The sequence below is a fragment of the Mercenaria mercenaria genome, chromosome 6 (assembly GCF_021730395.1).
Source record: "Mercenaria mercenaria strain notata chromosome 6, MADL_Memer_1, whole genome shotgun sequence".
In the NCBI taxonomy this organism is placed as follows: domain Eukaryota; kingdom Metazoa; phylum Mollusca; class Bivalvia; order Venerida; family Veneridae; genus Mercenaria; species Mercenaria mercenaria.
In genome coordinates, this window is record NC_069366.1 from 17,133,033 (window position 1) to 17,147,757 (window position 14,725).

The 14,725-nt window shown below is 33.8% G+C and overlaps 1 protein-coding gene across 6 annotated transcripts; it reads right to left on the minus strand.

The window, feature by feature from the left end:
* Nucleotides 1-119: 119 nt before the first annotated feature.
* LOC123549537 (heat shock 70 kDa protein 12A-like) lies at nt 120-13,472 on the minus strand. Of its 6 annotated transcripts, none has more exons than XM_053545250.1 (5): nt 13,278-13,472; nt 4,929-5,312; nt 4,271-4,489; nt 3,564-3,720; nt 120-2,423 (listed from the first exon to the last, which is right to left on the minus strand). In XM_053545250.1, exons 2-5 carry the CDS (start codon nt 5,241-5,243, stop codon nt 1,357-1,359), a joined length of 1,758 nt encoding a protein of 585 aa, XP_053401225.1. In that variant the 5' UTR covers nt 5,244-5,312; nt 13,278-13,472; the 3' UTR covers nt 120-1,356. The 6 variants fall into 6 exon arrangements, with proteins under 6 accessions (XP_053401225.1, XP_053401227.1, XP_045193640.2 ...); XM_053545252.1 differs by lacking the exon at nt 13,278-13,472 and adding an exon at nt 13,238-13,261; XM_045337705.2 differs by lacking the exon at nt 13,278-13,472 and adding an exon at nt 11,401-11,881.
* Nucleotides 13,473-14,725: the final 1,253 nt, after the last annotated feature.

Sequence of the window (14,725 nt, forward strand, 5' to 3'; positions counted from 1 at the left end):
AACGGACCCCATATGTATAACAGTATTCCTATCGACATTACTGACTGGAATAAAGAGCTGGCACATGTATACTTACCAGAGAATAAAATAAGCTCTACAATCTGAAGCAAAATGTGTGATGAAATAAAGTCAAATTTATTGAATATTGTACATTTTAGACATTTAGGATTCTCTATTCAGTATGGATATTAAAATGGTACAATAAGTAAGATATTTACGGTATCATGGCAGGCAAGAAGCTCATATATCCTTCACAGATTCATTTATTTTGTGTTTTGCACACTTTATGTACTCAAAAACAACTACAACAACTAACAAGGATAGATATGCAACAGGCAAGCCACATTCCAAAAACGCAACCTCCCGAAATGTTAACCTAGCACGCGGATGCACACACACACGCACGCACGCACGCACGCACGCACGCACGCACGCACACTTCTCATCAAAAGCAAACACACCAACTCACAGAAAGCAAATACACTAGGACAAAACGAACAAATAAAGGAACACATTGGGGCGTTAATGGCAAAACTACCACTGGAGCCCTAAACAGGTTTATGGTGCACCTAACCCCACTCTTACCACCACCATCTAGTTATCCCCGCCAGGTGAAACCCTAACATACGTAATGTGGACAGAAGGCATGCTATATATTGTAAAACACCAAAATACTTTTGTATTTATATAAAAAGGCTAAACCGTATGTACTCAATGCATTTGCAGAAAACATAGCAAGAAGAGAAATATCCTTAAGGGCCAGACGAAACACGCCAGAAGACAGAAATTAAAATAGCTCAAGTTTCTTTCCTTTCCAGAAATGTTTACTTAGCTGAAGATACATTTCGTACTTCTTGTCTGCTAAAATAATTGTAAATGAATATATTTGGATAATGTCATAGAAGATTTAAGTGATATATCTATAAAACAGTACCTTATTACACACAGTTAGTCACTCTTATTCTCAAATAATCTGAAGTTTGGAACGACTTTATGATATTTGGTTAATGAGTATTCATTGCAAAGTAATGTAATGAGAAAATCTCAATAAAATCCAATTCTCTGCTATACACACTTATGACGGTGAATTCAATATATGATGGGAAATGTATAAGTCTGTCACATTTACAAATTCACATTTAATTCTAGTTGAATAGGTGTGACTATAGTCACTGTATAATACAATACAATTATTTGTTTATACATATTACAATAAAGTCAGACACAATATACAATATAATGTATCATAATATACCTAGAATCAATATCAACTTGCAATTAATTTACAGACATTGTAATACTGACAAATATAGCATAAAGTAGTGATGTCTTGTTATTTAGTACTCTTGTAATTCATTAAAAAATGCTCAGTGTGGTTTTACATGGAACCTTACTTTTTACATCAGAGGCGTGGATGTGAAGTTCTGTATCACCAAAAACGTACTGTACAGATATCTCCCGAATTTCCTCAGATGGATTTGGAATTTTGATCGTAAGCTGCCCGAGCTTCTTACAACCATCCTCATCGGTATACATGGTTTTCTCTCTAGTCGAAGTGAAAACTTGCAGGTCGGTATCACCTTGGAATGGCCTAACCGTGGTATATGAAGTAGATACTGTGTGACCTACTTTTACTTCTGTGCCGCAGTGCATGAACTCACCGAAGATATCGTTGCATCTGGCATCGCCTTTTTCGGTTTTATACATTTTTGAAGATTTGTGAATTTTTGCATCGAATGAAGGAGACAATTTTGCGCCATAAGAGAAACGCTGCACCCTGGATGTTATGTTCTCGGGATGTCGCCCAAACACAACTGCTCCTTGTACAACAGAAATGCCAGCTTCTTTTGGTATAAGGACTTTTCTGTCTTTCTTGTTGTGGAACTCTGCTTTGATCACGTCTTGTATGAAAGCAGACTCCGAGAAACCACCTACCATGAGAATAAGTGAGACCTTCTTCCCGACAGGTGTCTTGTCAAGGATGTACTTCATGTGGTCAACAATCTTATCTGTAGCCTTCTTGAAGAGAGCTTGCATAAGTGCTGGTTTGAATTTGGCTTTATCTCCGACAAAGGTTATATCTTTGTCTCTCTTCGCTACTTTGACAAGCTCTTTGAAATCCTTCTTTACCTGTTCTTTGCATGTGTCGTTCAAAGTAACAGGGAGTTTCATCTTTATATCATCGGTTGTAGAAAGGCTGACATTTCGCTTGACAGATTCAAATTCTCTCATCAGATCGAGGTAATCAACAGTGTGTTTTTTCATAAATACTGCAAAAACAGGCCCTCCAACAATTGAGCTGATAAGCTGTATGAATGCTCCATCAACCGAAGTGCCACCCCACGGTCCACCACTTGCTCGATCGACTTCTTTGAGCTTTCCGCAAGATACCTTTTCATGCACCGTTATATCTGCAGTTCCGCCTGTAAACGAAATCATTATGCTTAAATACCACTGATCGCACAAGTAGAAAAGTAAAGTTATTTTAATTTTAGCTTGCCATGACGGAAGCCATCAGAGCAACTGCGATACAGTTGGTATCGGCGTCCTGTGTAGACCATTGTTAACGAGTCACATGAAACGCCTATCTCAGATATAACTCTTCATAACTGCATGAACCTTCAAGCATACTTTTCCTAGTTAATACCAACTGACTGACATAGTTTCCGTAACTATTGCTTTGCTTTTGATGCAAATATGCCCCTTTTTGTACCTAGCCATTGTTTCTTAACAAAGTCTGTTTGCGATTGTCAGCAAGTAAGTATCTCAGTAACTACATATCACGTCTCTATATAAAACTTCATACAACTTTTTTGTGATGATAATACCAAGTTTTATAACACGTGCTTTCATTTTCTTGAAATAATGCGTCCTTTTATTCTTAGTCATTTTATTTTTCATTTTGTTTTTCAAGAATTCTCTTGGAAATCTCTACTAGCTTATCACACTTATTTGCCATGATAAGTTTGTAAATTGAATGACTATCTTGCTATCATTTTGACGAATACTTATTTCCATAAAATTATGTTTGCGATTGTCAGTAAGTTCTCAGTAACTACAGATCAAAGACAATGAAACTTTACATTTATCATTGCCATCATAATGCCAATAGTATGAACTAAGTTTCATTAATCTTGTTGGCATTTTGACAAAATAATCCATTTTATACATTTTCATACAAATTAGATTTCAAGCTTCAATTTCTCTTGTTTTTCTTTCATATATCTATTATTTCCTGCAGCGCATTGTATGAATATAAATCAACTGCACAAGAGTTGTGCATTGAAAACATGTCATTATATTAATGCTAAATATGGTATTTGACTGATTTAATTGATTTTTAACAGACTACATAAACATCCCATAAATATCTCAAATCTTTGAGCTAGAATTTTTATCTCTAAATGCAAATTATGCCCCGAGCCTCTTTCCCATATTTCAGATGCCCTTTTTATAAAATACTCCTGCCTAATATTACTTATTGATATCATAACATTTATATACATATCCAAGTTTCATAATTATAGACTCATTTCACGAAAACTTTGGCCAAAATAATTTACCTCCAAGATCGACAATCATATATGTGGTCCCTGGTTTAGCGTCAGAGAACTTCACCTGTCCGCCAACGTTTAACTTCTCTACAGGTAAGTGCTGACAAAATAAGGAGGCTGCTTCCGGTTCTAATGCTATTGTCAAATGCTCAGACGGAATTCCAGCCTAAAAATAATATCCATATGTGCCTCTATAAATATCGTGTTCAAGATCATTTTTCATGCTTTCTATCAAAAACTGTTTAAGAATTCCACAGTTAATTAAAAAGATGTTCGTTTTCGTTTTGGTCAGAAGTTGTTATTAAATAATAGCTTTGGATGGTTAAAATGAATAAGGAAACCCGGGAAATTCAGTGAGACATATTAAGCTGGTTGTATTGAAAGGTAATGTTTACAATAATAAAGATGACCTCCAAATGCCATTCAACGTAAGTGGCGTGTTTGAAGAAACATCGCGAGAAATTGGACCGATTACACCAACTCTTATTGTTTTGGGTGTCAGTGAAATTATCTCATTTTGATGGTCATATCTCAAAACTGAGGTTTGTCAAAGTGTAACTTTTTATGCTAGAAGCTTTCGGAAAAATCAAGATCAGTGCCTGACCTTTAACACAAATACAGTAGAAGACCTTTGCTCGACAAAAATGTCGATATGTTTTGAATTAACATAAATACGGTGAAATACGTAATGAACAAATGATGAATTGAAATATCACCTCTTTTGCTGCTTGTCTCATAAAACCTTTTGCGGTATCATCCCAAATTGCTGGTACTGTGAGAACCCACTTTATCTCGTGCGGCAGTACGTGGCAATTTTTCTTCTGCAGTAACTCCGAGAAGTTGTTCTTTAGACATTCAATAGATTTACTGAAAACCTTTAACGCCGAAAGTTTTCTTCCAGTCTCATCCGATAACATTGTTGTCCTTTTTAAGCCCTGCATAACAGAAAACACACGCTAAATATAACATGACATAAACAGTTTAATAACAAGGAGAATATTGTTTTTGACATATATTAGCGTTCCTGAAATTTGTGCAACGTATATGTACATATTCATATGCTATGATATCCATATACACATTTAACCCTGACATCGCTAATTATTTCACAATGAACTAGTCCATCGTTCAATTTGGACAGTACCATTAACTGTTAAAAGGAGAGCTTATCAAAATGATATTGACTGAATGGGGAAAAGAGCTGATCATGATCAGACTGCACGGATGATCTACACTGGTCGCAAAAGCAGAGTCATTCGTATCCAACATGATCAGGATTAAGATCGAAATGTAAATCTTCAATTATTTTGAATTGAAAATTTCATAGGTTGCGTGTAATAAGTAATATTTTAATGTGTCTGGTTTAAAACATACTGTAGTGTCATGCAGCTGCATCTTGAATCGCCTGAAAAAGTACCAATTCTTATTATCTCCGTCCATACATAGATCAGCATACTTTTCTTCCGCCATGAATCCAAACGAATCAATGTCTTCATTGTTATCTAATAGCAAACAAGTCGGTGTCTTAAGAGACGTAAGTTTTGTTGAACCGTCATTCCAAGCTTGAGGAGAAAAGATTTTCTTTGTTGGATCTGTTGGATCATATTCGCTTGTAAGCTGGAAAGCGTAACCCGAATATGTCGTTCCAAAATCTATTGCCGCTATGACAAAGTAATCAGTGTCTGCCATACTTCACGTCATACAATGTAATTGCTTAACTTTCTGTGCAATAACCATGCACTGATGTTAAAGTTGTACCTAAAGTAAAAATAGTTATTCCATTATTTTAACTGTAAAATGAAACAAACGATATACTATTACTTGATAGAATACTGGCGTAGGGGCTGTCAATAAAGCTTAGAGAAAAGTGATTACATGTACCGTCGATTTACATTTTTAACTCTGCTATTTTCCCTTTATTTACTGATATTTCTGTTAAAAATCAGTTGTTTTGACGTACTTATGGCGAGGGGTCCAAAGTATATGCTGCCCCCACACTCAAAGCTGTCCTCCCTGCTCCTACGCCTATGTAGACATTTATAGAATGAATATAGTACGTACAAGTATAAAACGTAATGTTGTCCTTAAAAGTAGATTTATGACAAATAGAGTCAAAGGTTTTTTGGCGATATTTAATTAGATTATTTCATAACTAGCCGTTATAGTAACAAGTGTATTTAATCTCGGATGATATATTTTACGGATATATTTTTGTATTCTATTAACACATAAAGAAAACGATATTTGCTTCTGAAAAAACCTTAAAGTTTGGCATAGAATGAATATATGACACTGAAAAATGATAAAGTAGGTGAAAATGAAAGTTATATATATAATTGGTAAAAATACAAGAAGGCATTATTTCGACGTGGCAACGGTTTACTAGCTTCTGCGCTATATTTTTGGTTACTTTTAAGGATATCGTGCAAAAATCACACGCCAATAAGTTTGTATCATTAGTCACTTTTTATGGATTTTTGAGAGAAATTATTTTTCGCCTAAATCGTGTGGGTCCTTTAATCGTAATCATATAAATGATAAAATAAAAGCTATTTATCGTGCTGGAGAGTGCGCTGTTATAACGATTATATGCATATATTTTCCTTTTTTCTATTCATAGGCCTAAATGCATTTCGATTTGAGATGAATAAGTTACAAAAATGTCTCAGAAAATAAACGGATGCCATAGAACACTAACATATTGACTTGTAATTAAATAGCAGAACGTGTATTACTTCCTGTATTAAAACAAAACAAAACCACAATATATTTTACCTTACAAAAACTATGGAAGAATATAAGAAAAGCGTTAAGTTAAACGTCCGTCAATCTTGCAGTTTTCCAATGAAATGATTAAGTCCTAAAATTTTATCACGACGTAAGATATTTTAGCAAATCATCGTTCACGTGATTACTAAATTTCTATTTTTATATCTTGTATTCCTTCCTGGTTGTATTCTGATTATTTTCATTTTCAACCAAATTCAACAAAAACGTTTACTAGTATTTAGAGTATAAAGATGTGTAAAATATACTACTAGCGAAACAAAATAAACTATCACTATCACTGAAGGTGATAAATGTACTCACCGCATGCACTGACACTGTACATTGCAATTTGACGCACACAAGATTGCATAATTATGTGGACTGTATGTATATAGACTCTATGTATATAGTATAGTAACAAAAATCAAAGTCCCATAACTCTGCAGAATATTTTTCTGAAAGAACCTAACATGCACCATGCACAAGTAAGGTTGGTACTGATTACTTTTGTGAAGTTTCATTAGATTATGTGCAAGGGGTCAGGAGATTAGGCGCGCACAAGACTGCATATACAGACTGTATGTATATGGTATATGAACATAAAACAAAGTCCCAATACTGTGAAGATTTTTTTCTGAAAGAACCTAAGATGCACCATGCACAACTAGGGTTGCTACTGATTACTTGTGTGAAGTTTCATTAAATTGTGTGCATGGGTTCAGGAGAATTAGCGCGCGTAAGTTTGCATATGCAGACTCTATGTATATAGCAAAGTAACAAAAATCAAAGTCCCATAACTCTGCAATTTTTGTTGAAAGAACCTAACATGCACCATGCACAACTACTGTTGTTACTGATCACTTGTGTGAAGTTTCATTAAATTGTGTCAAGGGGATGAGGAGCGATTGACAGACGGACAAACGGACGGACGACCAGACAGACAATCTAACCCCCTCCCCTCCCTTACAACTTCGTTGTTCGTGGGGTGGGGGGGGGGGTGACAAATAGAATACCAAAGACCTACATAAACGTCTAGTAGAATTAATAACTTACTTCCTAGTTACATTGCTTTCTGAACTTCAAAATGTAAGCAAACAAGAAGTTCAACATGTTATTTCAATTAGTTTTAAAAACACGCTCTCTTAATATTATTCCTGAATTATAAATAATAAATTGCCCCAAACAAAGATATTCTATGTCACGTGACTGATTTTGAAATTCTTTTCATAGAAAATATTGATTACTTTGTCAGGTGATAAATACCTGAAAAACTAGTTTTATCATGCTTATTTTACAAGTATAAATGATATAAATAGAATGCGAGTTTGTGAGGAAAACCATTTACTGTTTAATAGTACTAAATGTAATAAAGAAACAAAGCTAGTGTTTGCTGTGATATCTACAAATGGCAATTTCGTTTTATTCATTATCGACAAGTTTGAATATCATGAACAAACTTAAAAGGAATTTTATCTATTTATCAACCGCATTCTATCATGTTATCAAGTTTACCCATACCGTGATACGTGTATTGATTTAAAAAAAATATTTATAGCAAACTACTTCCGGATAACTGTAAAATTATATGTAAGGTTTAGCAGTATATCACCAAACAACAGATTTTTTAGCGAATGAACAGCATCTTGACACACAACTTATCTGTCCAATACATGTTTCACTGTTCTGTCCCACGGAGTTGGATACTTAAAATATTCTAAATGAGTTGTCCCCCTTTAAATAAGAATGCCATTTGTAAAGAAATAAATGTAAACAATTGTCAAAACGATGTTTTTCCTAGTTATGTAAAGTTTAAACACTCGCACGATGTTGCGAATGCATCAAAACGAAGACATGTAACAGCTTTTTAAAAATGGTGAGTTTTTAAAGGCACTGAACTGTCCAGAAGTGTGGCCCCTTCATGTAGTCCCTTTCCGGAATTCAATACATGTATGAATAAATTGACAATGGTTTTGTACAATAATATAAATGTTTTATATGCTGTTATATTTTCATGTAAAACAATGCTTTCTTTCTATGATTTGATGACGTTCGAACTTTTTTCTCCGAAACATGGACCTATACCTTAACTGTACAATTGTATGAATAGTTCTATTCATCACTGTCTGTGTAAGTTTCAATAGACCCGCTTTTTTTCTCGCTTCTATTTTTTTCTCATATTTATACTCTATTATATTAAATCACATACAAAAAAAATCAGTTTGTTTCGATTTATATTTGTCTATCAGGTCTAATAAGGAATGAATATGCAAGTTCTATACACCTGTTTACATATAATAACGAGATATGAAAACGCAACTATATAACATATGCATGAATATGTTTTGTACTACAAAAATAACATCACCTTGAAATGTTCGACACATACACATCTCGATACTCTATACCCATTGGCTAAGTTCACGAGGAAGCACTGGGGTTGAGTAGAGGCCAACTCTACACTCGATAACCCTCTTCAACGGTATGAGTTAGTACACCAATCGTATCTTCCCTGTTGAAGAGCTGAACTCCTCAAACTCCACTCAAAGGCAGGGTTTTGTGGTCTCTGATTTTTCATTACAGCGCACAATGTGCAGGGAAAAAACAGTTTTACATGTTTCCAGGGCCCAGTTTCTGATTGGTCATTTACTTTACAGGTGGGAGTAAGTATCACTTACACAACAGCCTACCCTTCCCTAGAGCTTCGACGTGAACTTAGCCATAGTGTTCAAATTAATCAGCACAACATACCGTAAAATTAACGCAACTGGTAAAGAGTATCGAGATGTGATTGTGTTGAACGTTTCAAGGTGAAGCTTTTTGTAGTACAAAATATATTCAAGCATATATTTGTTGCGTTTTCATACCTCGTCAGTGTATATACATGTGTCTTTAGTTTCAAAAGTGGTCAATGATAACGTTTACAAAAATTTTTACATTACCAATTCATAGACAAAAAGGATTGTTTTACATGAAAATTTAACATCTTAGAAAACTATGGTGGCCGTTTGCGGCCATTTTAAGCCCGCGAGAAAATTTATTGCCTGTGTATAAAATGTCGCGGGCAACTTACAAATCATTGAGATTTTCTGTCGAATGGTACAAAATGATATTTCATAATAGTTGTTGGAAACAGCAAGGGACTTTTTGACTCCGGTGGCCGGTAGCGTCCACGGTTTGACTCTATGTTTAATCCCTCGTCAGTCTATAAAAATTGAGAAAAGAAAATCCGCAACGTTTTTTTTTTACAATTTTAATAGAAATTCTATAAGAAGACGATGGTAAAAATTAAGCCCCGAGTTTTAGTTTATGTTCACGGTCTCATAAAATGTCGCAGCAAAAAATAGGAAGTGTTTAGCCTCGACTTTTATGTGATGCGTTTCTAGGCATGAAACTCGAGGCTTAAATGTTTAAACTCGACTTTTTATAAGGTAGGATTTGAAAGTTGCCCGCGACATTTATAAACTGATGGTAAAATTTCTTGCGACTTTAAAATGGACGGTACCGGCAACCATAGAAAACATTTATATTATTTTAAAAAACGGTTGTCAATTCAGTGGTATATGCCTTGAATTTCGAATAGAGACTGCATGAAGGAGCCACACGTTCGGACAGTGAAACATCATTTTGAAAAAGCTGTTATTTTTATTTGCAATATCCCAGTGCTAAATTTTGACTTAACTTGGCATTTTAAAGGGGGGCAACCTTTTGAAAATATTTCCAGTAGTAAGAATTGTACAGTACACTACGGTAAAACATATGTTGGAAAAATGAATCGTTAGTAAGATGTTGTTCGTTTTTTACACAATTGCCAGAAATTCATTCTCTTTTTCTATGAATGAATCATGTCGAATTCATAAAAATCATTACTGGATATTCATTTTATTTTTAAATTGCGTTTTACAAATAGCCAACAAAACTCTTATTTTTCACTTTTAGGATCCGGATGTTTTTGCGAATACATACAAATCTAAGACATTTACGTATTTCTATTTGTAGGTACTGTTTATCTTGGGATATAATACAGTCCCATGAATGCCACACTAGATATAAATTAAATCTTTTTAAGGAGATTACCGGACCTGCAAGGCAAGAAACAGAAAATTTATAAACACAGACAACACAGGACAACTTACATAAACTACACGAAAGCCCTAAGGGGTATCGTATTAGTATTATACAGCTGGTTGTAACCAATTTTAATGGTAACAAAATAGAGATCTTGTTCACTAGAATATTTATATCACTTGGTTTGATAACTTAAGTCTCTCTGTCTACAAGCAACAGTAACAACAAAATGACAGATTTGCGGATATACATATGCATATGTGGTAAATGGGAGGTCACATGGTAAAGGTATGCATAAAGCACATAGATAAAACCCGAAGTATAAAATATAAGTATTAAATGAGCAATAAAATCTGTGAAAAGATTCTTTGGAAGCATAGACCGTTACCAAGCAACATAATAGCAGATTCGGTTTGATGGAGTCTGTTCACGAGAGGTTATGAAATATGCAACACCTCTCACGCCACCTAGCACAGGCTTAATAAGCGGATTTGTTTTACAGTAAAAATGAGTGAATTCTATGATCCCGAAGGAAAAGAAAATATGACAGCACTGAGTCTAAGTTCACAAAATTATGAATACATGCCGTTTTATGTACTATTTAAAACGGGTCATTTTATTAAATTTCAGTGTTCACAGATATATAAACGGATGTCATGTCTTTATGAGACCCAGTGTAATATCATGTCTTATAACACTGTTTTGATGTCAATTGTTACATTAAATTTTAATTGTTTTATAACTTTTTATTCAAACAAGCCCCTTTAATATTTAAAAAATAAAGACAATGTTTACTTACATAAGTTTGTGTATATTAAATAATCTTATTTCTGAGTCACATTGCATTTAGTTTCTTTAACTGTCTTTGTCCAGACGTACATTTTGTGGGGGTATGAATGCTTGTTTATCAACTCGTTTCAAAGGTAGACCTACTTTCGTTTTCACAACATTTAATCGCATTAGATTGTACTGAAATTTTGTATTACAGATAAATAAATAAGAAATAGTATACCTGATTTATATTAAAATATACAAACATATATAATAATCAACGCTTAAACAAACAAAAAAAAAAAGACAAAAAAAAAAAAAAAGAGAAAGAAAACAGCTTTAGTTTCAAGCCTGGCTTTAGTTTCAAGCCTGTACGTTAAGCTGGATAATTAACTTCCTTTATTTTTACTTACGTTATTCCTAGTATTTGAAAGAGGATGTTTAATTATCACGGGCTTGTCTTACGTAGAATATCCCGTGATCTACTCTGTCCCGGTCTGTTAAACATAAATATTGAATATGCTTCAATATCCAAAGGATCAGGTAGACTTTTACGGCCGCCACACAACAATTAAAAGCCGCTGTTGAGATAGTTAATGAATTCTATAAGACAAAGAATGCCGTTCGTGTAAAGTAGCTGATGGAATTATCATTATTTGAAACAAATGAGGCTTAAAACAATCTAGATATCCTTAAAGTTGACATTAGCCCATTTTTTCGAGCAAGGTAATTCTAAACAGTTCTTTTTGCACGAATATAAGACCACCATGTCACTTACTCAGACAACACTATTAAAATGGACCATCATTGTCCAATTTTAGATTCATCAGGAATTGTCAATTTGAAAAGATTTAACGGTCATACATTTAGATGTAACGGCTACGCATATGTAGTAATGACTTTTTATAGAATTATTATAGAATAGAGTATACAGATTCTTTCATAGGTTTTTAGGCAATATTTTATAAAAAAATATGATTTCATACCTAGTCGCAATTGAAACAAGAATAATCTGTTGTACAATTTAAGAAAACGATCTTTAGAAACCTTTTAATCGTTATCATATAGTGCTTTAGGGTATAGCGGAGTTTATGGTAAAAAAAGGCTAGGCTAATGAATTTAGAATTTGATCATGGAGTCCATTCAATATGTGTTATAGAGTTCCGCTTATGCCGGTGCTAGGGGTGCTTGAGAGGCGTTGCACATTTCATTACCTATCATGAACTGACTCAGTCAAAACGAATCTGCTATTATTTTTCTTAGTTGCACTCTTTCTTTTTACAGATTTTATTAACTATCAACAACAGCAATCTTTAGGTGCTGTGCAGCGGCTGTAGCAAGTATTTTCATGCCTGGCGAGATTGTATAAAAACGGGCACGGTGTCCTAAGGATATGTATCATAGAGAAAAACGCATGAACCTCTATTAAAAGTTTGAAAATAATAGCTGTTTTTCGTCTGAAATACTGAAAAAAATACTAACTAAATTTCAATTTTCTCTTCTTCGAATTAATTGGCACACAGGAAAAATTTGTTAGCTATCCGCTATATCAGAAAGCACTGCAATAATAACATAAATGCTTTCTAACGTGCTTTGGATTATTTTTGCTTATTTTCTTCTTGTTATACACATGTTTTTGTTCATTTTTAAATGCAAAGGCTTAAAATAGTTCATCTCAGTTTGAAATAATTTCGTTATAATAGTCTCATAATCTAAAACATATGCAAAACAACAGTGTTAACAAACAATAGCAGAACGTTTATTAACAAAACGAACCTCTATATACTTTTTCTTTAAGCATTATATGGAAAGAGCATAATATGGAAAGACTGTCAGGCGTACAATATTCCAATGAAATGATTAATAGTCCTATTTATTTTGTTATGGCGTAAGATATATTAACAAATTATGGTTCACGTGATTATTAAATTTCTGTTTTTATATCTTATATTCCTTCCTGGTTGTATTCTGATTATTTTCATTTTCAACCAAATTCAAGGAAAACGTATTTTTATTAATATCTAGAGTTTTAAGAAATGTATAATATATTACTATTGAAACAAAATGAAATAGAATACCTTAGACCTGCATATAAGTCTGACTGAATTAATAACTTACTTCCTAGTAACCTTGCTTTCTGAACCGCAAAATGTCAACAAGCATGCTATTTTTCTTATTAAAACAACGCACACACATTCCCTTTATATCATTCTTAATTATGAATAAGAAAATGTATTTTAACAAAATAAATTGTGACTATTTCACGTCAGTTTGATCATGATACTTAGAATTTCACATAACCGATTTTTAAATTCCTTTCATAGAAAATATTGATTATTTTGTCAGGTGATATATGCACTAGTTTTATCATGTTTACTTTACAAATATAAATGATATGAATGTGAGTTGTACAAAATATGATAGAGCAACAAACTGAGAGTTTGCTGTGATATCTATAATTATTACATGAGTACCTATAAATAGTAACACATTTGTGTTGAAAATTCTTCCATTATCGCATTGCGTCATGCATTATCACATTATCATAATAAGCCCCGGGGCCATTATCGATAATGGCCCTGGCGTTAGCGCGGGAAATTAACGTCCGTAAACAGAAATGACGTCATGGCGTTTCTTGGAGGTAAAACAGCGAATATTTCCGTTTTATTTTATCATCTTGAGCGTAACATCGTGTATTCTTCGTGAAATAACGTATTTTTATCCCTAAATTATGCATTAAGCAAGAAAGTACAACTATCCAGGTATTTGATTTTATACAGTAAATAGAATCTTATACAAATAATATAGAAACTGAAAAGCTGAAATTTATTGTGCCAGAAGATGCAAGCTAGTACCCATAAAAATGACACAAAAATACTCCTCACTTTATTATAGGTAAACATGTAATAAACAGGTAAATACATGGGAGAGCGGTGCCTTTGAGTGATAATGGCCCTGGAAGAAGATAATAGCCCTCGGGCTAAAGCCCTCGGGCTATTATCACCTTGCCAGGGCCATTATCACTCAAAGGCACCGCTCTCCCATTTATTAACCTATACTTATTACATGAGTACCTATAAATAGTAACACATTTGTGCTGAAAATTCTCCCATTATCGCATTGCGTCATACATTGTCACATTATCATAATAAGCCCCGGGGCCATTATCGATAATGGCCCTGGCGTTAGCGCGGGAAATTAACGTCCGTAAACAGAAATGACGTCATGGCGTTTCATGGAGGTAAAACAGTGAATAGTTCCGTTTCATTTTATCATCTTGAGCGTAACATCGTGTATTCTTCGTGAAATAACGTATTTTTATCCCTAAATTATGCAATAAGCAAGAAAGTACAACTATCCAGGTATTTGATTTTATACAGTAAATAGACTCTTATACAGATCTAATATAGAAACTAAAAAGCTGAAATTTATTGTGCCAGAAGATGCAAGTGCCCATAAAAATGACACAAAAAACATTTCTTACTATATTATAGGTAAACATGTAATAAACAGGTAAATACATGGGAGAGCGGTGCCTTTGAGTGATAATGGCCCTGGAAGAAGAT